Source organism: Tyto alba, unplaced genomic scaffold, assembly GCF_018691265.1.
Source record: "Tyto alba isolate M040663 unplaced genomic scaffold, T.alba_DEE_v4.0 Super-Scaffold_26, whole genome shotgun sequence".
In the NCBI taxonomy this organism is placed as follows: Eukaryota; Metazoa; Chordata; class Aves; order Strigiformes; family Tytonidae; genus Tyto; species Tyto alba.
Genome location: NW_024881300.1, coordinates 2,666,607 through 2,694,237, shown reverse-complemented (window position 1 = coordinate 2,694,237; position 27,631 = coordinate 2,666,607). Strand labels below are relative to the sequence as shown.

The window sequence follows — 27,631 nt, the reverse complement described above, 5'->3', positions numbered from 1 at the left end:
AGGGACTTTACCCAGTAGTAGTCCAGCATTTCCCACTGCTTCCTATACATGTAGGCACCCCATCGTGTGCTACAGAGAGAGTTTGGCAAACCTGTGGGATTTCGGAAGGATTTATTCTTAGGGATACATAAAGCCAGTAGCTGCTCTAGGTATCACAGGGAGACAGGTAAGTCTGCGAGCACCTAGCGCGCTCTGCTAGGAACCTCGTGAGTTCTTCAAGGCCAGCTAGAGTCTGGCTGTGCTTTTTCTTCTCCCCGGCTAGTGGCACAGATGCAGCGTGAACCGGCCTAACGCAGCACTCCCATGAGGAAACGCAGTTGCCTTTGTCCTGTTTTCTTTTTTTTTTTTTTTTTAAAAAAAAAAAAAAAAAGTCTCAAATTGGGAGGTATGTTTTTTTGTTCCGTTCTTCAAATGACATGTTCCAGCTGCATCTGTCCTCCCCTTCTCCTGCGTAAAGATGTATGCAAACACCAGAACAGCTGGCAAGGTGCATTAAAGATTATGGCAGCGCTGGGCGTTGATTGTGTGCATCGAGCAATGTGCACTCCAATGAAGTTAATGGAAGTATCGTAAAAGTAAATGGCGATGCTGTAAATAAAACAGAAAGTTAATAACATGCACTGCAGGGAAGGATAATAAGATCAGAAGCAGCATTTCCACTACAAGTGCTTCGCTAAGCTCTGGGAAAACGTAACCAGCTTACTGGACAGCTCATAAAATGTATTTTTATTGTAAGCTGTTCTTCTACTCTGCGGGAGGAACTCGGAGCTTCTGCATTCCAACAGATTGGATTTTGTATTTCAAATAGATATTTTATGACTGCTGGGTGTTTTCAGTTTGGCCTTGCACCCTTCCACAACACCCCTTCTCCATCAGATCTGCCCTGATCTGTTTCTGGACACTTGCCCTTGAACAAGTAGAGCGATTCGGTAGGAGTGCCGGAGGGGGACAGGGCGTGTTCCTCTGAGATCCCTGAAATCCAAGGAGGTGAGTGATTTACATCGCGTGCGGGTGTGCCGGAGCCGGATCATCGCTGATGCCGTCTGCGGCACGGTGAATGTCACGGTCAGAGCCCCGTCCAGTGAAATGCCCCGTGCCAGGAGCCTTGGAGGCAGAGCCAGGCCGCGTACCACGCTCTGTCTGCGGCGGAGGAGGGTGAGCTTCCCCCATGAAGCCCCGTCAGGAGCCGCAGCCGCTTTTGGAGAACCCACCTCCAGGGAAGGGCCCTGTTTCTGTCTGTGGCACCTTGGCTGGCTTGTCCCGCTGGGACGTGGGGTGAGAATTTGCCCTGCACAGATGTCCTGGGCGGCTGCCGAGTGTGGGAACAGCTTTGGGCTTTCGCTGCTCTGAACTGGGCTGATGGGGGTAGTACCACCACTAAAAGCCAGACCATCTCCTGCCGGTCGCCGGGACACACTGTTTCCTTCCACAGTTGGTGGAATCAGCCTGAATCAGGGTCCATCTCTCTCAGCTGGAGCACACCCCCCCCCAAACAGGCCAGGCTGCCCTGCCTGAGCGTTCTGTGGCATCTCTTGCTTGTTCAAACCGAGTATGCTGACCTTTCTTGGCCAGTGCTGTTTCCTTTCCCGCCCCATACAAGCAGGACAGCTCGCCCTTCACGCCTGGCAAACCTTTCCAGAGTCGCTGACATAGTGGTCCTTGAAGGCTGAAGAAGGGATCAGAGCCCTGAAAAGATGCAGCGCCCTGAAAAGATGAGCAGAGCAGCAATTTTAAGAGCATCTGTAAGCTTGGACAGCTTTGGGTTTTGCTGCCTGTCACATCCCAGGCTAGAAAAATCCACTGGGCTGTTGGCAAGCCGTTTTTTGTCGTTATACAAATGGGAAATGTGATGCCGGGAAAACTTCAGACGCTCCTTACAAATCTGTTTGTGCTAGCCGGGCATGTAACGCGAGGGGATCGACCGAGCGTCTGCTCGCTGTGAATTACTTCCACCTTGGAGATGAAGGAAGGGAGAAGCACCGATGGACGTGCAGCCCGCTGCATTCCTGCTTGCAGGCCACCTGTAATCGCCGGTGGGGTGAAGCGTGCTGCACCGTTAGGGAGCAGCCAGCCTGCTTGGCGGGGAGCAGATCACGCAGCCACAGCCGGCTTTGCAGGAGCCTGGTGTCCCTTCCACAGCCACCTCTTCTCCTTTAATAACGTAGGCTCTGCTCACCCTTCAGTGGGCAATCATTTCCCCATCTCTATAAAAATTGTAATGAGCCGTTGTTAACCCCTCGACCCAGGCAGGAGGGAGCGGGGTGCTGCCGAGGAAGGCAGGAGGCTTTTTTTTTTTTTTTTTTTTTCACTCGGAAGGGAAGGGAAGCTGAATCTCTTTTTCGTGGTAACCTTGCAGAAGTTGCTGTTCACAGCTCGGAGCTCCTCGTGCCTCAGACCTCCCCATCCTTCCCTCTGATTTTTCCATCCCTCCTATCAGCAGCCCCAGACAGCAATTTGCATTTCCCCAGCAGCAGGATCCGGGCTTGGGCAGCCTGGTTGTGTCAGATCCCGAGGGCCTGTCCTGGGTTTGACGGGGAGGGATGAAGTAAGGAGCAGAGGCAGCTCTCCCCTTTGCTGTCGATCTCTCTGATGCGTGCTTTATAAATGGAAATGTGCAGCGGCCTTTTAATCGGGCCACTTCTGTAGGGCAGGCCCAGCAGGGGAGCAGCCCTGCCCCGTGCGCTGGGTGCCTGGTGGCGACTGGCTGGGGACGGGCAGCACCAGTGGAACCCTCCCCGGAACAATTTGCAGCTGGCCTCCTTAGCAAAGGCAGCCCAACAAATTCACCTTCCTCTGCTGTGGATCACAGCTGCCCTGTTTCCACGTGGGCTGATAACTTAGGGGGAAAGTATTGATTCAGGTGGCAAAGGTTATTTAGACAAGCACAGGGCGGGTGTTTGCGCCTCGCTCGCGCCCTTTGCACTGTGAGCAGCCAGGCCGGGATCCGGAGACGGAGCCGCAGCTCGGGCGCGGGGTTCGGGGCGCAGGGGGGGGTGTTGAGTTGCCCCTGCAGACCTGCTGCTTCCCTGCTTGTGTCCGTCGGCACGTCCAGCCCCCGTGTGCGTGCAGGACGGGCCGGCCGGGCTTGTTGTGGGGCTGCCTGCCCCGTAAACCCCGGGGTAGGCACAGGTGGTGCCCTGCTCCGGCCCCTGCGGCGTTTTTCTGTGGCCGGCCAAGGACAACGCCACGGGGTAACGTCGCAGTTCCTCCTCCGTGCCGTGAGACCGCATTCCTGGCTCGTGATCCGTATCGATCCCCCAGGAGCCAGTCCCTGCCCGCCACGGAGGAGGAGGAGGAGGAGGAGGAAGGCACTGACCCCTCGCCGGGGTTGGGAGACGGGAGTCGCCGAGGGGCCGAAGGAGCTTCAAATTTGGCAGCTCGGGCTATTGCTGCCCAAGCAAGTCGGGGTGTTCCCAGGTTAAGAGCGGGAACCCCTGCCCCTTGCCTTCCCGGCTGCGGTCGGCGTTTTGCAGCGGAGGGGGAGGAAAACCACACGCCCAGCGCTGTGACCTGCTGGAACATACAACGTGACACCCCCCCCCCACCCCGACTTCCTTCCCGTGGCCTCTCCGAGCCCGGTTCCAGGAGCGGGGGGTCACCTCCCCGTTCGCAGGGACGAAGGGGAAGCGACACTCCCCTGCTCGCCTTTCCTGAGCCGGCGTGGCGAGGGGGGCCACAACGATACCTCCTCACGGCCAGCGCATCGTCTGTGGCCCCCCCTGCCCCCCCCGCAGCCGGCGGAGAGGGGCTGACCCAGTTGTGTCGGCGCAGAGACGCGCTCGGGCTGCGATGGGAGCGGGGTGGCAGCAAGCAAGGACGCGCCGGGGGGGGCTGGTTCATCCGCTCCCCGGGGGCAGGAATCGCTCGCTGCAGTGACTGGGGATTCATTTCTTTCGGAGGACGACTGGGTGGGCAGGAGCGTGAGGGCCGGCCCTCGCAGCGAGGGCGAAGGCGTCCCGGTGCTGGGAGCAAATTCAGCGCCGGTTTGATAGTTGTAGCATAAAGCAGAGACCTCGTCACCAAAGGCAGCGGAGCCCCCTCTGTCCTGCAGGGACCACGGCGGGAGGGGGGCTTCAGCCTTCCCGTGCAGTTGGGTCTTAGGCACCTTCCTGCACCGCTGCCAGCCACCCAGGAAAGCCTGGGAAACCCCCAGAGCCTGCAATCCTCATCTTTCCTGCAGCTTTCAGTCTTGCTTCCAAGCAGCGGGGCTTCTCTGGTTGGCAGGCACCAGCTGTGGTCCAGGAAGAGCAAGCGGCCGGCAGAGAGAAGCTGAACGCAGCGGCTGGTGCATCGGTGCCGAGCGTCATGACCTTGCCATGGCAGGCGAGCGCTCGCCACCCTGGAACAAATGCAAAACAATCGTGATGATTCAATTACAGCTCCTGTTTTGAATTGCAATTTCGCTCCCTCTGTAGGTTAATTAGTAGCACAGCCCCAGGCTATCTGTGGCAAGGGTTTGCAGCAAAGTACGTTAAAATTCAGCTGCATGCCATTAATGAGCGGCAAGGTGCTTTTCCAGGCGCAGGCGTGTTTGCTGCCTTCCTTGCAGCGCTCAGGTGCCTCGCTGGGGGGGAGAAGTAAATACTCCGCGGTGGTTAGGAGCAAGTCTGTGGCTGGGAAACCCCTGGCCTCAGTCCCTGAGCTGCTGCAGGCTTGCTGGGTGATGCTGGTTGGGTCCCTAATGCTCCCTGTGCCTGGTAGCAGTTTGTAGCGTGGGTCGTGCTGCTGGGGGGGAGGAGGGCGGTTGAGGTGATTTGCTCGGGGGTCTGTGGGCAGGGGCAGCCGGGGAGGAGCATCAGAGCTGCCTCTTCTGCCGAGGACCTGCCCTGAGCCCCTTCAAGGTCATTTCTCAGCCATTAGAGAAGAGCTGGAAGGAGAAGCAGCCAGCCCGTATCTCCACCCTTCACACCAGACTTCTGTGGGTCCCCCAGGAGACCCCCAGCAGGCCACAGAGCCGTTCTGGTGTCTGTAGGAGGGGCTCAGTGCAGCGATCAGCTCATGGAAAGGCAGGGAAGGGGGCAGATGATGCCTTCCCTCCCTGTTCGTCCCTTTGGGTGGGTGGGCTTTGCCCCGGGGCTGGGGCCAGCGCTGGCTGCTCCGGGCACTGCCTACAGCCTCTGCCTCTCTGCCTCCCCCGCAGGTACATCGAGAGGAAAGCGTTCCTGGAGCGCGTGGATCACAGGCAGTTCGAAATCGAACGCGACATCAGACTGAGCAGTATGAAGCCCTGACGTGCCGGGGGTGGCCGCGGGGGATCCTGCTCCCCGCTGTGCCCGAGCGCTGGCTGGGGGCTGCCGGCCTCCGCGGGACCACCAAGCACGGAAACCTTTCTCCACCCAAGACTCAGCCTGTATGTCTCAGCATGCAGGTTTTTCCTTTTACTGTAATAGTTTGGGGAGGGTATTTGTCAGTGGGCAGGGGACACTTTGAGGGTTAAATGGCCCAGCAGGTGACAGAAGCGACCAGACCAGCGTGATTCTGGCAGGCAGCTTTCCAACCAGAAGAGATTGGTGGCACCCATCCCCTGTCAACCCTGGGTGCTTCTGGCAGCCGGAGGAGCCGCCAAGGCTGGGAGGGTGCTGGAGCCTGGGTGAAGGCTGGGCTGGTGTATTTGGTTGCGCGAGCGGCGCTGCGGGAAGGTTTCGTGGCTGCTCTGCGTGCGCAAGCTGTGGGCTGGAGCCCTTCTCCCCGCTCTGCCAGCCCCGCAGCGCTCCCTGCCCCGCAGCGCCGTGCTCTTGCCCGGACAAAGCCGAACTGTCTGTACTTGTTTGTGGGGTCTGATGATGCTGGGGGCGCGGGGCGGGGGGGGTGTTAAGCAAGCCGATGAAGAAATCCTTCCTTGTTCACGCTGTCAAGAAGATGGGAGCAGCTGCGGCAGGCAGGACGGGCCAGGATCTGAGCGTTCACGTGAATAAAGTGTTCCATCCCAACAGCCTTGCATGCTGGCAGCGTGGTTTGTGCGGGAAGCAGAGGACAGACGTGAAGGGTCACGTACAGTAAGGAGTGTCTGACGGCGATCGTGAAAATCCCTGCTCAGAGGTGCCTGGTGGCTGCCTGGACAGCAGCCTGGGGGGCAGAGCGAGTGCTTGGCTCGCTTTCCCTCTGCAGCACTGGGGCTGGCGGTGGGATTAAATCCAGAATTGGAGAACGGGGAGGGGACAGTGCCTCCTGTATGCAGCGCTCCCCGCCCAAGGCATGGCCACGCAGGGTGGCTGAGCGAGGAGAGCTGCCTGGGAGGGCAGAGTGAGGCGCCTGGGCGCGGAGCTGGAGCCGGCACCGCGCCGTCATCTCGGCCGTCCCGTCGGGTCTGGCGCTGCCCGAGCTGGGCAGCTCCCGGCGTCTGGCCCCTGCACGGCCCCGGAGTAGAGGTGCCCACCCGCCGTTCCCCACGGGATGCTCTGAGCCCACTCAGGGGGGCAGCCCGTGCCGGGGGGAAAGCAGCACAAGTCCCATCCTTCCCGCTAACGGGGCGAGCGATGCCGTCGCTGCCGCTGGCCACTCGCCTGCGGCTCGGAGCACGGTCTCAGCTTTGGACTCACGTGTCAGCTGCTGAGTCAGCCCTTGCTCTGTGGCCGTGTTGCGGGACAGCCGAGAACAAAACACCACGTGCTCAGGGGGAGCTGCAGCCTTTGGCACCCTGTTATGCACAGAATCGGCTGTTACGGACCTGCTTAAACGAGCCTGAAATGGGACAGAAACAAAACAACAAGGGTGATGACATGTTTGCACCTCCAACCGCCTTCCCAGTCGGTTGCTGCTTTGATTTCGGTTGCAAAAACAACTGGAGTTGTCCGGGGCACCCCAGGGTTGTGGGGAGGTTTCAGCTCGGGGCTGGCAGCGAGCAGCCCTGGGGTGACCCTTGGCGGTCGCTGGGCTGCTGTCCTGCTCGGGACCCCTCTCTCCTCCTCCCCGGGGCTGGGGAGGCAGCCGGGTCCTGCCCTGCTTGCAGGGACCCCGAGGCAACCCCGGGCAGGGTTTGCAGCAGGTCCTCGCTGACGGCGAGAGGCTCAGCGGGGCTGGGGGGGGCTGGACACGGGGGAGACAGTTTGCCTTTTGCTGCGCTTCGCTCTGCTGGGGCTGAGGAGGGGAGACTGGGGATCTTCTCTGCCCTGTGTCCCCTCAGCACTGTGGTCCTGGGTGGAGGTGGGGAAGGGTCCTGTCCCGGCGGTGTCAGGCTCCCCGGGGACTGCCAACCGAAATCTTCACCGTGGGACAAGCATCCCAGCTGGGTGCTGCCTCGGGCCTCCAATGCAGCTGCATTTTAGGGCTCATTCTGCTCCAGCAGCTCGGCAGCACCTTGGGGTGAAAACTAGGCTAGAAACGGAAGATAATTCTGTGTATTGTGAGCAAAAACTGGATGGACATGCAACAGGGGAACCTAAAAGCCAGAGGCACCAAACCCAGCCCCGCTCTTAAAAGCCTTAAAGAGCAAGCTCCGGGCTGTGTCCAGAGAGAGCCCTGCAGCCACATCGGCTCTGGATGGCTTGGGGGGGATGGATGGCTTTGGATTTACAAGCAGCTAATGGTGTGTCAGTGGGATCTGGCCAGCACAGCCTCCACTGGCAGGCTGGTGAACTGGGAAAATCAGTGACCCTCAGTTTACAGGATCCTGCCTGCCAGGCGCAGCTCTGCTCTCCACAAACTCTCCGGCCTCTCTTCTCTGGGGTTTTTCTTTCCCTTTAGCTGAGCAAATGTGGAAAATTCTGAAATCTTGGAAGCAACCTGACCGGCTGGAAAAGCGTGGTTTAACAGCGGTGGCCGAGCGCCTCGGCTCCTCTCCGCTGGGCTCCCAGCTCGCGGCGGCGTGGCGTGCCCGGCTCGGCTGGAGGGTGCCGGGCTGCGGTGGCAGCTCCCGGCCCGGCAAGCTGGGGTGGGCTCGGCGGGACGGCCGGGAGGCAGCCGCTGGCCTGGGGCTGAATCCTGGCTTCCTCCCTGCGCACTCCCAAGCGTCCCGCGTTTTTGCCTGGTTGGATCATGTATTCCTCGCCTCTCTTTCCTGAAGACGAGGAGTGATTTACAGGTCTCCAGAAAACACAGCTTGGCTGCTAAGGAAGGAAAAAAGAAAAAAGAGAAAAAAAAAAAAAAAAAAAAAAAAAAAAAGGCAAAACTCCACTCTGCTTGCTGTTTCCATTGCCCAGCACCTTCCCACAAAGTGGGGGTGGCCCCGGTACCCAACAACCCTCAGCATCCCCACCAGCCCTGAGCTTTCTGGAAGGAGCAAAGCTCCCAGGAGATGTGGGTGCCTCTTTCGAGACATTCCCACCTCGGGCCGTCTTCTCTGGGAAGCTCACGTCGTCCATGGGTCAGGACCCACCTGGGGCATCTGCTCAGAATTTTGGCGGTGCGAGGGGTCCCTCGTGGCCTGAGAATCACCTCATCCCGAGGAGCTCCCCCTTCCCTGGCTGCCTGAAGGGGCCCCTTGTGCGGCCGGGCCCCGAACAAGGCAGCGATTGTGTCTGCGTGCCCCGACGGTCGGGGCTTCTGCCGCGGCGGCCGCGCTCCGGAGCTGCGGTAAAACCATCTGCGTCCGACCTGCGCCCGCGGGCTCGCCTGCGTTGAGCTGCTGGGCGAGGGTTGGGGAGGCCGTGACGGGGCTGCCAACGGGCGGGGAGCTAACGTCGTGCATTTTTAAGGCTGTTTCGGTGACAGGGATGCAGGAATAAACATCCGGCTCCCGACGCGGGAGGAGGTGGAGAGGTGGCTGCCCAGCGGGTGCACCCTGTGGGCCCCCTGCCCGGCCATCCCAAGGACCGTGATGGGATTCGGGGCGAGCCGAGCCACCACGGGGCAAAGCCTGACGGTGTGCTGGCAGGCGAGAGGAGGCGGGAGCAGAGCGTGGGGCTGGTCCCAGGAGGCATCACCCCACAACCGGGGCCCCGGTTCCCCGCGGGGAGCGGGGCCGGGAAGGGCAGCTGCCCGGGAGGTGACGCTGGGGGCACCGCGTCCTCTTCCCCAAGCTGCTGTTTCCAGCCTCTCCCACCTCTTTTCCTGGCAGCGATGTCCCGTCCGGCAGCGCGACGAGGTTTCTGGCTGCAGTGGGTTCAGGACTAATGGGGACTAACGGGTGAGGGTCCCTGCCCCAGGGCTTCCTCCCACCGGTGGTGGGTGCTGGCACCCGCGTTTGAAGTTGCGCCGGCGGCACAGCCAGCCCTTCCTGCTGCTGGGGGCGAGGATCGGCGCCAGCCCTCGCCGGGGGATGAATGGGGAGATGAACAGAGCCGCTACTGTTGGGGCAGCCCGAGGCCCGCGCTCCGCCTCGGCTTTTCTGGAGATGAGGGGGTGCCTCGCCATCCCGCTCGCCGGAAAGGCGAGCTGGCTCCCCTGCCATCTCCTCTCCGCAGCTAAAAAACAACCCAGCGCCGCGGAAAGTCATGGGGATAAATCCTTGGTGTGATCCTGTTGGGTCCCGTGATACTACAAGCCAAGAGAAATGTCTTCATTATTTCCAGAATATTGAAGTCTAATAAATCCCGTCCTGCCTTATAGGATTTATTTCTCCGTTCATTGCTAGGAGACTCAGTTCCCTGTAATCCCATTGCTGCTCCAGGAGGCGGCTTGCCGAAGCGCGGACCCGGCGGGGCCGCGGGCAGATGCTGGGGGGGCAGGAGCAGGCAGCCCCATCCGGAGCCGCTGGGCCCCACTGGGGATGGCTCCAGCCCCACAAATATCCCAGTGCCACCCCCCTTCCCCAGGACGTCCCGCTGGCCCAGCGCTGGGCCCCGGCTTCACCGAAACGCATCCCACCCAACGGTTGGGGCACGGCTGGGTGTTAATCAGCAGTTAGCCAATTAACGTGGCGTGGCACGGCACAGCCTGCTCCCCAGGCCCCCGCGCACCCGCTGTGCTCCCCCAAACCCCCCGTTTGGGGTCCTCCGACACCTTCCCACGCCAGGAGCCAGCGGGAAAAGCCGGGCCCTGCCGAGAGCGTGCCCCCGGTGCAGAGCCGGCCGTGCCTGGCTCGCTGGATGCCGGGGACGCTCCCGAAGACAATGACGGGCGCATGAATATGGCTGGAAATTTTGCCGCCAAAGTGTTTGCCATAGCAACCGTCGCTGGGGCAACCTGCATCCCGAGCAGCAGCCATCCCGAAACGCGTCCGCCGGAGCCGGTAAAGAACCACCTCACCCTATCCCACCACGGAGATGCTCCGGCTGCACCCACCACCCGGCTCTGAGCGTCCCCGGCGCCGCAGGGCCCCCGTAACGCTCCGCTTTTGATCTTCTTTTTGGCATTTTGGTTTTTAGGAGGTGGGAGAAGCCGAAGGGAGACCTGTTGGTGCCTGCCCCCCCGGGGCGCTTGGCGGGAGCGGTTGCCGGCTCGGGGCGCGCAGCAGATGCAAGCAGCTATTTTGGCTGCGATGCACCGAAAATGGCCGGGACCGAGTAGCAACAGGGGACGCTTTGATCTGAACGTCGCCACGGGGAGGGGGGAAAAATAAAACCCCTGCTGCTTTTCGGTACCAAAGCGGGGAGCTGGAAGCCCTGCGGTGACAGGTTCACCCTGGGGAGACTCTCGGCGACGGCCGCGCAGGCCCTGGCCGGGTTCGGGGCCTCCGAAGCGAACACAGACACTTCGTGGGATCGGCCGTGGCGGTGGGAGAGGGGCCAGGGAGCTCGGAGCCCAAACTGGGAATGGCCACGGGGCTCAGCCCTGCGCTGTCACCGCTGTCACCGCTGCCACCAGCAAGAGGAAACCGCGGTCTTCCGGCTGCGGCTGCGGTTTGCGGGCGCAACCGCAGTCCCTGCTGCCAGATATCTCCTACCCTTGGCCGTGCCTCAGTTTCCCCACCAGCCAGCCATGCACAAGGGGAATCTGCCTCCGAGCAGGGGAGGTTGCCGGTGCGGGAGGGGGGAACGGCAGCGGCGGTTCTCGGGGAGCGGAACGAGCCCCGCTTTTTGGGGAAGGGCACGTGCGTGCCGTACGGCCTCAGTGAGCTTGGCGAGCAGCGTGCGTGTCTCGGCAGCCTCCACATCGCCAAGGAGCCCCGCGGCCGCCCCCCCCGGCCCGCTCCCGGCCCCGGGCAGATGCCGGCAGCGCCGGAGCTGCGGGCAGGGACTGCGGGCTTCGGCGTGCGGCGGCATCAAGCCCGGGCTCACCGGCTGTTGGGGCACCCGTGGGCCCCGTGGCCGGAGCGTTGGAACCGCGGGCAGCGTGCCGTGCAGCCCAAGGGCAAGCAGACACACGGGAGGGGAGAAGGGTTTCACCCCGAGGGGTTCGTTTCGGACGCTGCCCCTGGGAGGGATGGGGTGACACACACACACACACCCCCCCCAAACCCTCCAGCTGGGGCAGGCGAGGGGCTGCGGGGAGCAACGCCGCTGCCCCCCCCGCTGTGCACACCCCTTGCACCCCCCCTCCCCTGGCACCCCCCTGCCCATTGCACACCCATTACCTGCCCAGAACACCCCAGTTACACGCCGGCTGCGCGCCGGTTGCGTGCACGCCTGTTGCACGCTTTTCACGTGCTACACACCCGCTGCACCCACATGTGCGTGCCCAAAGCCCACTACACCCCTGTAACGGCCCATTACACCCCCGTGACCCCCCCTTTGCACCACCGTGCCTCTTCCACACCTGCCAGAGCGCCACTCACCTCCCTTACACCCTCGTGCACACCCCCAACATCTCTGCTAGATGCCGAGTACACCCCACTACTGCCCCCCCGTTCCCCTTGCACAGCCTTTGCACACCCGTTACCCTTTGCACCCCCTATTGCATGCCCATTATCTGTTGCACACCCTTTGCACATCCGTTACCTGTTGCACACCCATTACCCACCCTTTGCACTCCCCATTGCACACCCATTACCTGTTGCATACCTGCTGCACACCCCATTGCACACCCATTACCCACCTTTTGCACTCCCCGTTGCACACCCACTACCTGTTGCACACCCTTTGCACAGCCATTACCTGTTGCACACCCGTTCCCCACCCTTTGTGCCCTCCGTTGCACACCCGTTACCTTTTGCGCACCCATTACCCACCCTGTGCACCCCCCCATGACATGCCCATTACCTGTTGCACACCCATTCCCTGCTGCACACCCACTCCCCACCCTTTGCACCCCCCATTGCACCCCCATTACCCGTTGCACACCTGCTGCACACCCTTTGCTCACCCATTCCCCTTTGCACCCCCTATTGCATGCCCATTACCTGTTGCACGCCCTTTGCACACCCATTCCCTGTTGCACACCCACTCCCCACCCTCTGCACCCCCCAATTACCCGTTGCACACCCTTTGCTCACCCGTTAGCCTTCGCCCACCCATTACCCACCCGTTACCTGCAGCACCCCCCCGGCACACCCACTGCCCTCTGCACGCCCGTTACACGCCCGTTACACGCCCGTTACACGCCCGTTAACCCTTGGCGGTCCCGTTCCCCGCATCCCCCCCCCACCACCCCGCTGCCCCCCCCGCCTCCCGCCCGCGCCCCGCCCCTCTGGCCCCGCCCCTCCCCGCCGGCCCCGCCCCCCCGGGCGGGCGCAGCCAATGGGGGCGGGCGGGGCCGCCGGGCCCGGGCGGGCACCGCGCTATAATGATCCCTACGGCGCCGCCGCCGCCAGCGCGCCGCCCGCCCGCCCCGCCGCCCCCGGCCCGGCCCCGGCCCCCGGCCGCCCGGCGCTAGGGCCGGAGCAGCCCCGCGGGAAGATGAACTACCTGGTGAGCGGGGACCGGCCGGGGAGGGGGGGGGGGAACCTCCCCGTGGGGCCCGGGGACGCGCGTGGGATTCCCCCCCCCCGCGCCAAGGCAGGGCGCGGGGCCCCGGGGTAACGGCTCACGGCCCCGCCTTTGCCCCGGTGTGGACGAGGAGGAGGAGGAGGAAGGGCGCAGCCCGCCCCCGCTCTGAGCCCCCCTCCCCATCCACGCGTGACCTTGGCCGTCAGTCGGGATCATCCCCGAGGGGGCACACCCCCACCCAACCGGGACCACGGGCCTCCCCGTGCCCCGGCCCGGCGGGGTGGGCAGCCCACGGTGTCGTGTGTCGTGTCCCCCCCCCCCCCCGGTGCCCGGCCGCTGCGGGGGAGCCGGCGCCATCCCGGGCGGTGGCGGGAGCCTGCGGCAGGCTGCGGCCTGTCCCGCTGCCGCCATGGCACCGGTAAGAGACTGCCCCCCCCCCCCACCCCCCGGCACGATGCCCCGGAGAGGCGGGGGGGGGGACACACGGCCGGCAGCGTGGGCCCGGTGGTGGCTGGCGTGGGGATGGCTCCGGCTCCGGCTGACTCACCGCCCTGGCACTTCCTCCCCGGCGGCAGCGGGAAGGGGAGGGAAAGGCAGAGGAGGTTCCCCCCCCCCCCCTCCCCGAAACCGGGGGGGGGGCGGAAGGGCCCGGCCCCTTCCTAGCACCACCTCCGGGAAGGATGGCTTGAACTCCAGCGGGGACGGAAAAGGCGGCTGGAGCGGGGAGAGCCCGGCCGGTGGGACCCGCTCAGCAAAACCGGGGGCGGGGGGCCGCGGGGCTCCCTCCCGGCACCGGCCACCCGGCTCGACCGGGATGCCCCCCCCGCGGCCGGCGGGGCCCGGCTCACCGCCCCGGCGCGGGGTTTTTTTACAGAACGTGTTGGCCAAAGCGCTGTACGACAACGTGGCCGAATCGCCGGACGAGCTCTCCTTCCGCAAAGGCGACATCATGACGGTGCTGGAGCGCAACACGCAGGGGCTGGACGGCTGGTGGCTCTGCTCCCTCCACGGCCGTCAGGGCATCGTCCCCGGGAACCGCCTCAAGATCCTGGTGGGGATGTACGACAAGAAGCAGCAGCAGCAGCAGCAGCAGCAGCAGGCGCCCGGCCCGGCGCAGGGGCAGGCACCACCGCAGCCGCCGGTGCCCCAGCCGGCTCTGCCCTACCACCACCAAGGGGGCTACACCCCGCTGTCGCCCGCCTCGCAGTACACCCCCATGCACCCTGCTTATGCCCCCCAGGGGGACAACGTCTACCTGATGCCCGTCCCCAGCAAGGGACAGCAGGGTCTCTACCCGGGCTCGGTGCCCACCGGACAGTTTCCACCTGCCCCGGCGAAGCAGCCACCGGCTTACCCAAAGCAGACGCCTCCCCACGCCTTCCCCAGCCCCAGCCAGGAGATCTACCAGGTGCCCCCCTCCCTGGGCCAAGCGGCGGAGGCGTACCCCGGGGGCTCTGCCAGCCCCCCCCAGGACGTCTACCAGGTTCCTCCCGCGGCCGGTCAGGCTCAGGACATCTACCAGGTGCCCCCGTCGTTGGACATGAGGAGCTGGGAAGGGCACAAGCCCCAGGGGAAGGTAGGACTGGGGGGTGGCGGTGGGGTTGTGGGGCTTTCTGCGGTTCCAGGGTGGCGAGTGGGTGCCAGGGCTGTGGGGCTCGGGTTTATTTGCCCCACCGGTGTCTCTCGGAGCGGGCAGGCCTTGTGCCCATCACGGGGGGGGGGAGTGTGTGTGTGTGTGCTTGGGCATCCTTCCCCGCACCGCCGGCAGGAGCGGGTGCGCCGGGGGGTGGTCGCTGAGGTGCCCCGGGTTGGTGGGGGCTGGCACAGCGTTCGGCACTCGGGTCCTCTTGGGTTTCTCGCGTGGGCCCTGCCGGTGTCCCCGAGGGCACGGCAGCCGTGTCTGGGGCGTGCACGGGGTGCTGGTGACCCACGAGCTGCTTGGGGGTGCCCCTTGGCCAGACCCATCCGTAGCTATGGTGGTAGCTGTGGTACCTGGCAGGGTGCTGAGCTGTTTTTTGTTTTTTTTTTTTTTTTCCCGGGAGCGTGGGCAGGGGCAGGCAGCCGGTGCCAGCGTGTCCGGGCTGTGCCAGGGAACCTGCCGGCGCTTGCCGGTTGGGTTTACCGGTGAGCCACCAGCCTGTCCCCAGCATGGGGACCCTGTCCAGGGTGACCTAACAGCCACATCCCGGACACCGGGCTCCTCCCGGCTCTGCCCCTTCCCTGGCACGTCATCCCAGGGAAGAGGCGCTTTCGGCATCGTGTTTTCCGGGAAGGCCACCCTGACTCACAGCCCTGGGAAGCAACCGGTGAGGGAAGGGGCAGCCAAATCGCAGCCGGGGCTCCTAAAAGGGAGGACCAGCCCAGCACCTCTGCCAGTTGCTCAGCCCTTCTTGCCCCGGCACTGGCTGGGGAAGCTGCCGTGACCCTCTGGGTTTGGTTATTTGCCGCTCTCGTGCCCCCACGGCGCGGCGAAGCGGGCACGGCACCGCGTTGGCAGATCCCTGCCCGCGGCGCGGTGCTCAAATCGGCCGTGCCCTTCTGCACGCCGCGGCCGTGCCGGCTGGGCTTTGTCTCTCGCCGAGGCTCGCCGCTATAAATAACCGGTGATATCATCCCCCGTCCCTGGCGTCGCGGCGAGGAGCGTGCACGCCCGGCCGGGGAGCGCCCTCCCGTGGGCACCAGTTTGCCCAGTGCCGGACGGTCTGGTATGGGGCCCGGCATCCATCCTCTCTCCAGCCCAGTCGCTGGGTTTTTGGGGGGCGGGGAGGGGGCAGGCTGGGGACGCTCGGCGGCGCCCACCTCGTCCCTTTGCCCCCTTGCCAGGTGCTGGTGCCCACCCGCGTGGGGCAAGTGTACGTCTACGACTCCCCCAAGGGCGAGCAGGATGAGTACGATTTCCCGCGCCACCTCCTCTCCACGGGCTCCCAGGAGATCTACGACGTGCCGCCTGTCCGAGGGGGGGTCCCGAACCAGTTCAGCCAGGAGGTGAGGCTGGTTGGGGCCGGGGAGGGGGGTGGTGCTGGCTCCATCCTCCAGCACGGGAGATGCTCTGGCACAGCCTGCGACCCGAACCCGGGCAAATTACACCCAAAGCTGGGCACGCTGTGGGCCTTGGCGCTGCTTCTGGCGCCTCCATCCTTCCCAGCCGGTCCCTGGGAGGAGGTGAGTGCCCACGCCATCCCTGACACGCTGTGTCCCCCACCCCAGGTCTATGACACCCCACCCATGGCAGTGAAGGGTCCCAACGGGCAGGACCCGGGGCAGGAGATCTACGACGTGCCCCCCAGCGTGGAGAAGAACCTGCACCAAACTGTAAGTGCTGCCGGGAAGCTCCCGGCTTCTCCGTAGAAAAACATTTGGCAGTGGGAACAGCCCTTCGCTGAAACGACCTCCCCAGGGACGTGGCGGCGTCCCTGGCGCTGGAGGCTTTCAAGATGCGAGGGGACGGGGTGCAGGATGATCTCATCCACAGGGGGTGAGGTGGGACCAGATGGTCTTTTGAGGTCCCTTCCAACTCGGGTTCCTCTGGGATTTTGCGATTCCCCCCCCCCCCCCCCCCCAAAGGGGACGTGGGAGGCTGGGGGTGCTGTGCCAGCCTCCCTGGGCGCGGGGGCACCCCTGGGGCGCACCCAGCACCATCCTGCACGCCCGGAGCTGGCGCTTAGGCGCGCGGCAGCCCCGGCAGCGCTCTGACGGTGCCTGCCGCTGCCCTCGCAGGTGTACGACGTCCCCCCCTCAGTGAGCAAGGAGGTGCCGGATGGACCGGCGCGGGAGGAGACCTACGATGTGCCCCCCGCCTTTGCCAAGCAGAAAGCCTTCGACCCCTCCCGCCACCCCCTCATCCTGGCCCAGCAGGAGCCCTACTTGCCGGACGATGTCTACGACGTGCCGCCGGCGGCTGGGAAAGGTGCCCCCGAGCCGCCGCTCTCCCACGAGATCTACGACGTGCCCCCCAGCCTCAAGAAGCTGGGGGGGTCGGCCTTCCCTTCCCAGGAGGTGTACGACGTGCCCCGGGAACTGCACGCCCCGGGCAAGGGCTCCCTGGACACGGAGGGTGAGTACATCTACGACGTCCCACCGCAAGTGGACCGTGAGGCCAAGGGCGCCGACACCAAACGCCTCTCGGCCTCCAGCACGGGCAGCACCCGCAGCAACATCTCCACGTCCTCGCTGGACGTGGTCCCCGTGAAGGAGCCGGCCAAGGGAGCCGGCAAGGAGTTCTCCCTGGACTTGGACGCCGCCATGGAGACGCTGGCCAAGCTCCAGCATGGCGTCGGCGGTGCCGTCTCCTACCTCATGTCCTTCATCGGCGCCAACTGGCGCAGCCCCGAGCACATGGAGGCCAACGCCGCCAGCATCCGCGGGGCAGCCGAGGGCGTCCGGACGGCCCTCCGGGACCTGCTGGAGTTTGCCCGGGGGGCGGTGGGCAATGCCGCCCAGGCCTCCGACCGCTCCCTCTACGCCAAGCTCAGCAAGCAGCTGCAGAAGATGGAGGAGGTCTACCAGGCCTTGGCCCGGCACGGCCAAGCGCTGGACGCTTGCCACTGGGCCCCGAGCGCCCTGGCCAGCGGCAAGCCCGGCACGGATGACTTGGAGCACTTTGTCATGCACTCGCGCGGCATCCCTGATGACACCAAGCAGTTGGCCTCCTTCCTGCACGGCAACGCCTCCCTCCTCTTCAAACGGACAAAGCCGGTGGCGGAGAGCGGCGGCCACGGGCCCCCTCACCCCTCCGACAAGGCCAGCAGCATCCAGTCGCGGCCCCTGCCCTCCCCGCCCAAGCTGCTGGCCCAGGAGTCACCCGACGGGCCCTACGAGAACAGCGAGAGCGGCTGGATGGAGGATTACGACTACGTCCATCTCCAGGTGGGCGCGGGCAGAGGAGGGCGGGGGGCTGCTCCCCTCGGGTGGGTTTTGTGCCGGCGGCACGGGGGCATCGGGCAGCTCTGACTGCAGCGGTGCTTCTGCCACCCGCGTCTCGCTCGTCCCCCTCCGGCTCGAGGACCGGGGGGTGTCCCAGGACAAGGCGGGGGCTCGCTCACCGGCAAAGGGTGGCATGGCTGACCCGCCTCGTGTCCCACGTCTTCCTTCCCCACAGGGCAAGGAGGAGTTTGAGAAGACCCAAAAGGAGCTGTTGGAGAAAGGCAACATCATCCGGCAGAGCAAGGACCAGCTGGAGCACCAGCAGGTAACGGAGCCAGGGCGGGCGCTGCCGGGCACAGCTCGGGGTGGGCAGCAGGGGTTTGGCTCCTGCTCCCCTTGAACCCCCAGCCACTGCTCTGGGCCACGGCCCCCTCTTGCGCGGCCGTCCGTGGCGGTGGGTTCGGGTTCACCTCCTGCCAGCGGAGAGGAGCGTCAGCGCCTTGCTCCTGGAGAGGAGCCTGGCACGGTTGGCGCTGGTCCTTCTGGGGCCGGTGGCTCCAGGGGCTCGGTGGGACCATTCCGGGGCCTCACACCCCTCCCTCCTGCAGCTGAAGCAGTTCGAGCGGCTGGAACAGGAGGTGACGCGCCCCATCGACAGCGACCTGTCCAACTGGAGCCCCCCCCAGCACTACGGCCCGGCGCGGGGTGCCGGGGCCCTGTGTCCTGCCGACCGCCAGCTCCTCCTCTTCTACCTGGAGCAGTGCGAGGCCGACCTCACCACGCTCACCAACGCCGTCGACGACTTCTTCAACGCCGTCAGCACCAACCAACCCCCCAAGATCTTCGTGGCCCACAGCAAGTTCGTCATCGTCAGCGCCCACAAGCTCGTCTTCATTGGGGACACGCTGTCCCGCCAGGCCAAGGCCCAGGACGTCCAGCACAAGGTGATGCACTACAGCAACCTCCTCTGCGAGATGCTCAAGGAGATCGTGGTGACCACCAAGGCGGCCGCCCTCCACTACCCTTCTCCCGCCGCCTCTAAGGACATGGTGGAGCGTGTCAAGGAACTTGCCAACAGCACGCAGCAGTTCAGGATGGTGCTGGGCCAGCTGGCAGCCATGTGATGGCCCGGGGCTGCTGTCCCCTCCCCACGACCCCCCGCCCCGTCCCCAGACACACATCCCACTCCACGGGAGCCCTCGCTGCCCGGTGTAAGCGGACATGTACATAGAGACTCCCACGCGCACCGGGACCCTGGGGCTCTGCTGGTAGAGGGGTGAGGGGCTGCGGCCATCATCCCCCCCCCCCCCCCCTCCTTCCTCCTCTTCCTCCCTCAGGCCAGGATTGGTTTTGGAGCCGTGCCCCTGACGAAAAGCCGGGAGGTGGATCTGTGCCTGTTCCCTCCCCGCTCTCCTCTCTGTACAAACCCAGCAGCCGTTGCTGGCCGTGGCCCTGTTGAATCGAGACGGGGGGTGCGCCTGGAAATTGGGGGTGATGCAGTGAGGTGAAGAGTTCCGCTCTTGGGAGGAGGTGGGGGGGCTCCTGAGCCATCTCTGGCAGCCAGCAGATTTTAATGGTGTAAAAGCCACCCTTCCTCTTGGGAGAGTGTAGCAGTGAAAAGCTGTGCTGTGCTGTTCCACGGTGGATAAGGGCCCCCCAGGGCGCTAAGGGGTGACGGGGTGGGGGTGGGGGGCTGGGGCAGGAGGGGTCTAGCCTGTCCTGGGTTGTGCTACCGTACCAGCTGTAACTGAAACGCAAGCCAAAATTGGTGCCTTCTGAACACAGGGGAAGCTTCCCCTAATTTCCAGAGCTACGGAGTCACAGCCCCCCAAAACTCAGCCCCTTACCCTCCTGCAGCATAAAGATTTGCCTAGAAACAACCCCCCCTCCCATCTCCTGGGTATCTGTGTCTGCCTGGCATGGGGAGGGGCTGGGGTGCCCTGTCCCCCCAAAAGACATCACAGCAGCTGGAGGTTGGAGATGCGAATGGGTTTAGTGGGGTTTGGAGGTCCTCAAGGGGGGTTGGCCACGGTGGTGCTCGGCATGTCCCAGGGCTCCCAGCCCCACGTCACCAGTGCTGTGGCTCTGGGGAAGTGGCTAAAGTGGGTGGGTGTGTGTGTGTCCCGTTCCCCCAGCCAGCCCAGCTCCCCATGCTGTGGGGGTGCCCTTCCTGGGCCAGGGACCACCCTGGGGAGGGGTTGGGGTGCCCTGTCCCCCCCAAGAGGCATCAAGGTGCAGGGAGGCTGTAGGTACAAAGGGGTTTATTGGGGGTTTGGGGGTCTGTGGTGCACAGGGGTGGGGATGCGGGGATTTGGTGTCCCACTGGGGGTGGGGGGGCAGGGAGGATGGTGGCTCCGTGCCCCCCACTGACCGGTGAGGCCGGAGTCCCGCCGGTCCCGCTCGGTCTCCACCACCACGTCGGGCAGGCGGGAGATGGGCACGCAGACGTCGGTGGAGTAGCCCTGGGCCGGGGCAGGGCAGAGCCGTGGTGCCCGCAGCCCCCCGGGGCGCTGCCGCCACCGGCCCCGCGCCCGTCCCGCAGCTGGTGGCCATCTCTGCCGGCACCCGGGAGCCCTGGGACGGGGTGGGATGGACCCCACGGCAGCCCCAAGACCCTCCTGGCCCCATTGTGGGCAGCCATCCCAAACCCCAGGACGCCCCCAGGCCTGGGCACCCCCAGCCCACACACCCATCCCTCACCCCGCTGACCTGCCCGTTGTTCCCCAGTCCCCATTCTGGGCGCCCATCCCTGCTCCCCCAGCCCTCGGCATGGGCACCCATCCCTGAGACCCTCAGTACCCCCAGTCCCCAGCTCTGGGCACTTCTCCCTCACCCTGGTGACCCCCCCAGGTCCTCCCATCAATGGCCCTGGGCACCCATCCCTCACCCCAGGGCACCCCTGGTCCCTCATCCCCTGTCCCTGAGCACCCATCACACCCCCAGAGCCACACCACGGCCCCCCAGCACCATCCCTCACCCCAGGGCACCCCCAGTCACCCCAGCACCCCTGGGACCACAGCATTCCCAGCCCCATGGGTACACCCTTGGAAACAGCACCCCATGGTGACACCAGCACCCTTGGGACCCCATCCCCATGGGCTCCCCAGCAAACCCTGCAACCATGTCAAACCCACGGGCATCCCCAGTAGGCTTTGGACCATGACACCCCCAGCTCCAGGGGAACCCCAACACTACTGGGGACACAGCACCGCCACCCCTGAGCACCCCTCCAACACCCCTGGGATCAAGGCACCCCTGTCCCTATGGGCACACACAGACCCCCCAGTGCTCCCAGCACCCCCAATCCCACAGGTGTTCCAAGCAGACCCACTTCTGAGAACCCCAGGGAAGGTGGGTCTGGCTCTGGGAACTTCACCCACAGGTAAGGGCATGGGGCCACACCAGGGACCCCCCCGTCTGGCCATGCCCCAGGGGACTCCAGTGCTCCCATCCAGCCCCAGTTTGGAGCAGCAGCTCCGGCGCCCCAGGGCCCCCCCCAGCCTCAGCACCTGCAGCCATGGTGGGGACAGGGACAGGACTCTGCCCTCCCCGCTGGCCCTTCCTTCCGCTCCAGCGGCACCGACACCTTAAGGTGGCTCCGGCAGACGGGGACGCGGGGCTGGGACAAGCGTCCCCTCCCTGATTGGGGGTCCCCGTGCCCAGCCTGGTGTCACCACTGCTGACCAGGCGTCCCCGCACCAGCCCCCTGTGTCCCCGTGCCCACCCAGGCGTCCCACTCCCCAGCCAGGCGCCCCCGGAGCACTCCACGTGCTCCCACGCCTGGACTCGTGTCCCCACGCCTGCTGTCCAGCCGGGGGTCCCCACGCCAGCTCAGGTGTGCCCCGTGCCCCCGCCCCGACCAAGTGTTCCCAGGGGAGGCCCCGTGTCCCCCCGCCTCCTGCCCCCCTCGGCCCTAAGCCCACCCTGGTGTCCCCTGCCCGCTGCGGCTCCCTGCGCTCGGCCCCGCGTCCCTCACCCCAAGGAGGGACCCCACGGCGTCCCCGGGCCTCCAGCCCTCCCGCCCAGCCTGCCCCACGCCCCCCCAGCCTCACGTCCCCGTGCCCGGCCAGGGGTCCCCCCCCAGCCCCGCGCCCCCCCGCCCCGGTGACACAGCGAGGAGGCAGCGCGCTTCAGGGGGGGTGGCAGCGTTTATTGCCGGGCTCAGTTGGCCGCCAGGATGGTGTCGATCCAGCTGCGGAGCTTGGTGACGCGGGCGTAGACGCCGGGCACCTTGGTGTCGCAGGTGCTGCTGCCCCAGGAGACGATGCCCACCAGGGTCCAGGCGCCGTCCTTCTCGCACACCAGCGGGCCCCCGGAGTCGCCCTGCAGCGGGGCAGCGGGTGAGCGCAGGGGCCGGGGGGCAGCGGGGCCGGGGGGGCCGGCGGGGGCCGGGGGCACCTACCATGCAGGAGGAGGCACCGTCGGCGCCGGCGCACACCATCACGTCGCGGATGCGGAACCCCCAGTACTGCTTGCACTGGGTGTTGGTGAGCAGGGGCAGGGCCGCCTGCTGCAGCACCGCCGGCGTCTGCGAGGCTGCGGGCGAGCGGCGGCGTCAGCGCCGGGGCCGGGGACAAGAACGGGGAGGGGGACGGGGGGGGGACGGGGAGGGGAACGGGCATGACGAGGAGGCCGAGGACGAGGCTTGGGATGGGGTGGAGATGAGGAGGGGGGTGGGTTGGGGATGGGGATTAGGGAGGAGTGCTGGGATGGGGGTTGGGGCCGGAGGGTGGGGATGAGGATGAGGACAGGGATGGCGGTTTGTAGAGGGACAAAGGACGGGGACAAGGGCAGGCGTGGGGATGGGGAGCAGGACAGGGCTGGAGATGGGACGGGAATTAGGGTGAGGAGAGCGCCGGGGAGGAGGACGCGGATGGGGATGGGGACTGGAGGATGGGATGGGGATGACAATGGCAGTGAGCATGAGGATGGGGTGGAGGTGAGGATGACGATGAGGAGGGGATGGGGACGGGGGTGGAGATGGGAAAGAGCGTGGGAATGGGACGGGGATGCGGGCAGGGACAGGGACGAGGGTGAGAACAGGGCTGAGGCTGGGGCGGGGGCTGGGGATCGGGACAGGAAGGCGCCGGTACCTTTGGGGTCAGTGAGCCCCCAGCCAGTGGTGACACAGGTCATGCCCCCTGGGAAGTCGTCGGTGGCCTGGGGCAGGCAGACGGGGGACACGCGTTCCGACAGCTTTGCTGGGGTGGCCAGTTTGATCAGGGTGATGTCGTCGTGGATGGTCAGCATGTTGAACTTGGGGTTCTTGAAGACCTGCAGCAGGCGGCACCGCTCCCAGCGCCCGCACCCCAGCCACGGCGCCGGGCACTGGGGACTCCACAGGGACCGACGGGGACCCCGGGGACTGACGGGGACCCTGCGGAATGGCCCTGGGGCTCCCGGGCTGACCGGCTCCCTGGGCTGCAGGTCCCAAGTCCTGCTGCCTCAGGGGAGCAGGGATGCGGCAGGGACTCGTGGGGACCCGAGGGAGCAGACCCCAGTCCTGGGCTGAAAGGGACCCGGGGAGCAGAGCCCAACCCCGGTGGCAGATGGGTGGCAGGGACACCCCAGGGACACCCCAGGGAGCCGACCCCAAACCCTGGGCTGGCAGGGACCCAGGGAGCAATCCCGTGCCCCTGCGGCACCGGGCACTGGGGACACTCCGGCGAGCAGGGACACCAACCAGGACTCTGGGAACCGGGGACCCCCTGGGGACACAACCTGAGGGATGAGGGGGAGCAGGGACACCCCAGGGGACCCCAGCCCAGGGCTGTGGCGTGCCACGGACACCGCGAGACCCTGACCCTCAGGATAAGGGGAAACAGGGACCCCCCGGGGACCCGCCCCGCAGGACAAGGGGGACCTGGACCCGCTGGGCTGCCCGCGGTGGCCGCGGGACCCCGCAGGCGCACGGTCCCCACCCCGGTGGTACCTTCTCGATGGTCAGTCTCTGCTCATCAGGGGAGGGCGAGCTCTGGTCGTACGCACCCACCACCACGATGTCGGTGGTCCTGGGCACAGGCAGGCGCTGAGCACCGGGCACAGGGACTGGGGGGGGAGCCCCCGGGGACCCCGCGCCCAGCCCACGCCGGCCGGCGGCAGAGCCGGTGCCTACCTGACGCCGCAGTGGGCAGCGGTGACCACCCAGTCCTCGCTGATCAGCGACCCCCCGCAGAAGTGGAAGTTACCGTAGCGCTGGCGGGGAGAGCGGCCGTCAGCGCCCGGCACCGCCGGCACCGCCGCCGGGGTGCTCTGTGCCCGGCCCCCGCCCCGGCCCCCGCCCCGGCCTCTGGCCCCCCGCTCGGGCGCTCACCTGGAGGGAGACCTGCCACGGCCAGGACCCCGGCACCGCCGGCTCCCCGTTGACGATGCGGTTGTAGCCGCGGATGACGGGTGTGATGGCGGGGACGCCGCAGCCTGCGGGGCACAGGCAGCCGTGGGACGGGGGTTCCGGCCACCCTGGACCCCTACCCCGCCGCCAAGCCCCCCGCCAAGCCCCCCGCCCGCCCCCCCAGCCCCGCGGCCTCACGCACTCTCCTCGGCGAGCGCGGCGCGGGCAGAGCCCGCCAGCGCCAGGCAGCTCAGCACCCACAGGAAAGCCATCGCTGCTTGTGGGGATAAACCCTGCCCGGGGCCTGGTGCCTCTTATACCCGCTGCCGGGCACGTCCCCGCCGCCGGCCTTGCCACCGCGGCCTCGGGAGATAGCGCGGCACCGTGCCAGCAGCGGCACCATGGCCATCAGCCAGCCCCTGGGTAGGCGGGGGGCCTGGCCCCGGGGGGGAGCAGGGACCCCGTGCCCCAGCATGGGCTGGGGCTGGGAGTTGCTCTGCAGCCCAAACCCGGGGTGTTGGTGGGCACCAGATTGCCCAGGCAGCGGTAGGTCAGGAGAAGGTCCCTGCCCCCCTGCTCAGAGCTGGGGAGGGGGAGGCCACCCCTGGAGACCTGGGGCTGGGGCTGGGCTCCCCAGTACAAGAGAGACAGGGCCATACTGGGGAGAGTCCAGGGAGATACGGACGGGACGGGAGCATCCCTGATGGCAATAGAAGGAGGGTGCAATGAGGTCAGATCTCGGCTCTTTCCACTGGTTCCCAGTGCCAGGACCAAAGGTGATGGGCCAATCTGACAGGCAGGAGGGTTCCACTCACTATCAGGAGACTCGCTTTCACTGCAGGGTGACCCAGCAGAGCACAGGTTGCCAGGGGCAGCTGTGAAGTTTCCATCCATGCTGAGGCTCAGAAGCCACCTGGACATGGTCCCTGGGTGGCCCTGCTGGGGTTGGACCAGGTGAGCTCCAAGGTCTCTTTCGGGACCTGGTGACAGCCCGCCCCACGCCCCACGCCAAGGAGCATGGTGAAGACTTAGACTCCACCAGTGCCAAGCCGCAATGCTGACCAAGGCCACCAGCTCCAGGTGCCACGCTCCCAGGCCATGTCCTGACACTGTGCCAGGTGCCGCGCTATCTCCCGAGGCCGCGGTGGCAAGGCCGGCGGCGGGGACGTGCCCGGCAGCGGGTATAAGAGGCACCAGGCCCCGGGCAGGGTTTATCCCCACAAGCAGCGATGGCTTTCCTGTGGGTGCTGAGCTGCCTGGCGCTGGCGGGCTCTGCCCGCGCCGCGCTCGCCGAGGAGAGTGCGTGAGGCCGCGGGGCTGGGTGGGGCTGGCGGGGGGCTTGGCGGGGGGCTTGGCGGCGGGGTAGGGGTCCAGGGTGGCCGGAACCCCCGTCCCACGGCTGCCTGTGCCCCGCAGGCTGCGGCGTCCCCGCCATCACACCCGTCATCCGCGGCTACAACCGCATCGTCAACGGGGAGCCGGCGGTGCCGGGGTCCTGGCCGTGGCAGGTCTCCCTCCAGGTGAGCCCCCGAGCGGGGGGCCAGAGGCCGGGGCGGGGGCCGGGGCGGGGGCCGGGCACAGAGCACCCCGGCGGCGGTGCCGGCGGTGCCGGGCGCTGACGGCCGCTCTCCCCGCCAGCGCTACGGTAACTTCCACTTCTGCGGGGGGTCGCTGATCAGCGAGGACTGGGTGGTCACCGCTGCCCACTGCGGCGTCAGGTAGGCACCGGCTCTGCCGCCGGCCGGCGTGGGCTGGGCGCGGGGTCCCCGGGGGCTCCCCCCCCAGTCCCTGTGCCCGGTGCTCAGCGCCTGCCTGTGCCCAGGACCACCGACATCGTGGTGGTGGGTGCGTACGACCAGAGCTCGCCCTCCCCTGATGAGCAGAGACTGACCATCGAGAAGGTACCACCGGGGTGGGGACCGTGCGCCTGCGGGGTCCCGCGGCCACCGCGGGCAGCCCAGCGGGTCCAGGTCCCCCTTGTCCTGCGGGGCGGGTCCCCGGGGGGTCCCTGTTTCCCCTTATCCTGAGGGTCAGGGTCCCGCGGTGTCCGTGGCACGCCACAGCCCTGGGCTGGGGTCCCCTGGGGTGTCCCTGCTCCCCCTCATCCCTCAGGTTGTGTCCCCAGGGGGTCCCCGGTTCCCAGAGTCCCGGTTGGTGTCCCTGCTCGCCGGAGTGTCCCCAGTGCTCGGTGCCGCAGGGGCACGGGATTGCTCCCTGGGTCCCTGCCAGCCCAGGGTTTGGGGTCGGCTCCCTGGGGTGTCCCTGGGGTGTCCCTGCCACCCATCTGCCACCGGGGTTGGGCTCTGCTCCCCGGGTCCCTTTCAGCCCAGGACTGGGGTCTGCTTCCTCGGGTCCCCACGAGTCCCTGCCGCATCCCTGCTCCCCTGAGGCAGCAGGACTCGGGACCTGCAGCCCAGGGAGCCGGTCAGCCCGGGAGCCCCAGGGCCATTCCGCAGGGTCCCCGTCAGTCCCCGGGGTCCCCGTCGGTCCCTGTGGAGTCCCCAGTGCCCGGCGCCGTGGCTGGGGTGCGGGCGCTGGGAGCGGTGCCGCCTGCTGCAGGTCTTCAAGAACCCCAAGTTCAACATGCTGACCATCCGCGACGACATCACCCTGATCAAACTGGCCACCCCAGCAAAGCTGTCGGAACGCGTGTCCCCCGTCTGCCTGCCCCAGGCCACCGACGACTTCCCAGGGGGCATGACCTGTGTCACCACTGGCTGGGGGCTCACTGACCCCAAAGGTACCGGCGCCTTCCTGTCCCGATCCCCAGCCCCCGCCCCAGCCTCAGCCCTGTTCTCACCCTCATCCCTGTCCCTGCCCGCATCCCCGTCCCATTCCCACGCTCTTTCCCATCTCCACCCCGTCCCCATCCCCTCCTCATCGTCATCCTCACCTCCACCCCATCCTCATGCTCACTGCCATTGTCATCCCCATCCCATCCTCCAGTCCCCATCCCCATCCGCGTCCTCCTCCCCGGCGCTCTCCTCACCCTAATTCCCGTCCCATCTCCAGCCCTGTCCTGCTCCCCATCCCCACGCCTGCCCTTGTCCCCGTCCTTTGTCCCTCTACAAACCGCCATCCCTGTCCTCATCCTCATCCCCACCCTCCGGCCCCAACCCCCATCCCAGCACTCCTCCCTAATCCCCATCCCCAACCCACCCCCGTCCTCATCTCCACCCCATCCCAAGCCTCGTCCTCGGCCTCCTCGTCATGCCCGTTCCCCTCCCCGTCCCCCCCCGTCCCCCTCCCCGTTCTTGTCCCCGTCCCGGCGCTGACGCCGCCGCTCGCCCGCAGCCTCGCAGACGCCGGCGGTGCTGCAGCAGGCGGCCCTGCCCCTGCTCACCAACACCCAGTGCAAGCAGTACTGGGGGTTCCGCATCCGCGACGTGATGGTGTGCGCCGGCGCCGACGGTGCCTCCTCCTGCATGGTAGGTGCCCCCGGCCCCCGCCGGCCCCCCCGGCCCCGCTGCCCCCCGGCCCCTGCGCTCACCCGCTGCCCCGCTGCAGGGCGACTCCGGGGGCCCGCTGGTGTGCGAGAAGGACGGCGCCTGGACCCTGGTGGGCATCGTCTCCTGGGGCAGCAGCACCTGCGACACCAAGGTGCCCGGCGTCTACGCCCGCGTCACCAAGCTCCGCAGCTGGATCGACACCATCCTGGCGGCCAACTGAGCCCGGCAATAAACGCTGCCACCCCCCCTGAAGCGCGCTGCCTCCTCGCTGTGTCACCGGGGCGGGGGGGCGCGGGGCTGGGGGG

General features: G+C 66.4%; 5 protein-coding genes across 7 annotated transcripts in view; 3 read left to right on the top strand and 2 right to left on the bottom strand.

Moving 5' to 3' along the window:
* CFDP1 (craniofacial development protein 1) overlaps positions 1–5,932 on the top strand; it is a 66,517-nt gene extending 60,585 nt beyond the window's left edge. The window contains exon 7 of the mRNA XM_042797456.1: positions 5,141–5,932. Coding sequence (XP_042653390.1) covers positions 5,141–5,231 — 91 coding nt within the window. The 3' untranslated portion in view covers positions 5,232–5,932. The remainder of the gene's footprint in view (positions 1–5,140) is intronic.
* On the bottom strand, positions 2–27,631 carry LOC122153885 (translation initiation factor IF-2-like). Its single transcript, XM_042797455.1, has 3 exons — positions 27,604–27,631; positions 6,540–7,071; positions 2–4,339 (listed from the first exon to the last, which is right to left on the bottom strand). The coding sequence occupies exon 3, from the start codon at positions 3,886–3,888 to the stop codon at positions 2,875–2,877; it is 1,014 nt and encodes a 337-aa protein (XP_042653389.1). The 5' UTR covers positions 3,889–4,339; positions 6,540–7,071; positions 27,604–27,631; the 3' UTR covers positions 2–2,874.
* BCAR1 (BCAR1 scaffold protein, Cas family member) lies at positions 12,573–19,426 on the top strand. 3 transcript variants are annotated; one of them, XM_042797453.1, is made up of 7 exons: positions 12,573–12,665; positions 13,558–14,259; positions 15,507–15,668; positions 15,891–15,995; positions 16,401–17,549; positions 17,782–17,871; positions 18,155–19,426. In XM_042797453.1, the coding sequence occupies exons 1-7, from the start codon at positions 12,654–12,656 to the stop codon at positions 18,668–18,670; spliced, it is 2,736 nt and encodes a 911-aa protein (XP_042653387.1). In that variant the 5' UTR covers positions 12,573–12,653; the 3' UTR covers positions 18,671–19,426. The 3 variants fall into 3 exon arrangements, with proteins under 3 accessions (XP_042653387.1, XP_042653388.1, XP_042653386.1); XM_042797454.1 differs by lacking the exon at positions 12,573–12,665 and adding an exon at positions 12,705–13,101; XM_042797452.1 differs by lacking the exon at positions 12,573–12,665 and having other exon boundaries at positions 13,393–14,259.
* LOC116963884 (chymotrypsinogen 2-like) lies at positions 21,676–24,188 on the bottom strand. Its single transcript, XM_042797457.1, has 7 exons — positions 24,080–24,188; positions 23,860–23,963; positions 23,662–23,741; positions 23,479–23,557; positions 22,640–22,820; positions 21,949–22,082; positions 21,676–21,869 (listed from the first exon to the last, which is right to left on the bottom strand). Exons 1-7 carry the CDS (start codon positions 24,147–24,149, stop codon positions 21,708–21,710), a joined length of 810 nt encoding a protein of 269 aa, XP_042653391.1. The 5' UTR covers positions 24,150–24,188; the 3' UTR covers positions 21,676–21,707.
* Positions 25,066–27,578, top strand: LOC122153886 (chymotrypsinogen 2-like). The gene is made up of 7 exons (XM_042797458.1): positions 25,066–25,176; positions 25,294–25,397; positions 25,516–25,595; positions 25,700–25,778; positions 26,437–26,617; positions 27,172–27,305; positions 27,385–27,578. Exons 1-7 carry the CDS (start codon positions 25,107–25,109, stop codon positions 27,544–27,546), a joined length of 810 nt encoding a protein of 269 aa, XP_042653392.1. The 5' UTR covers positions 25,066–25,106; the 3' UTR covers positions 27,547–27,578.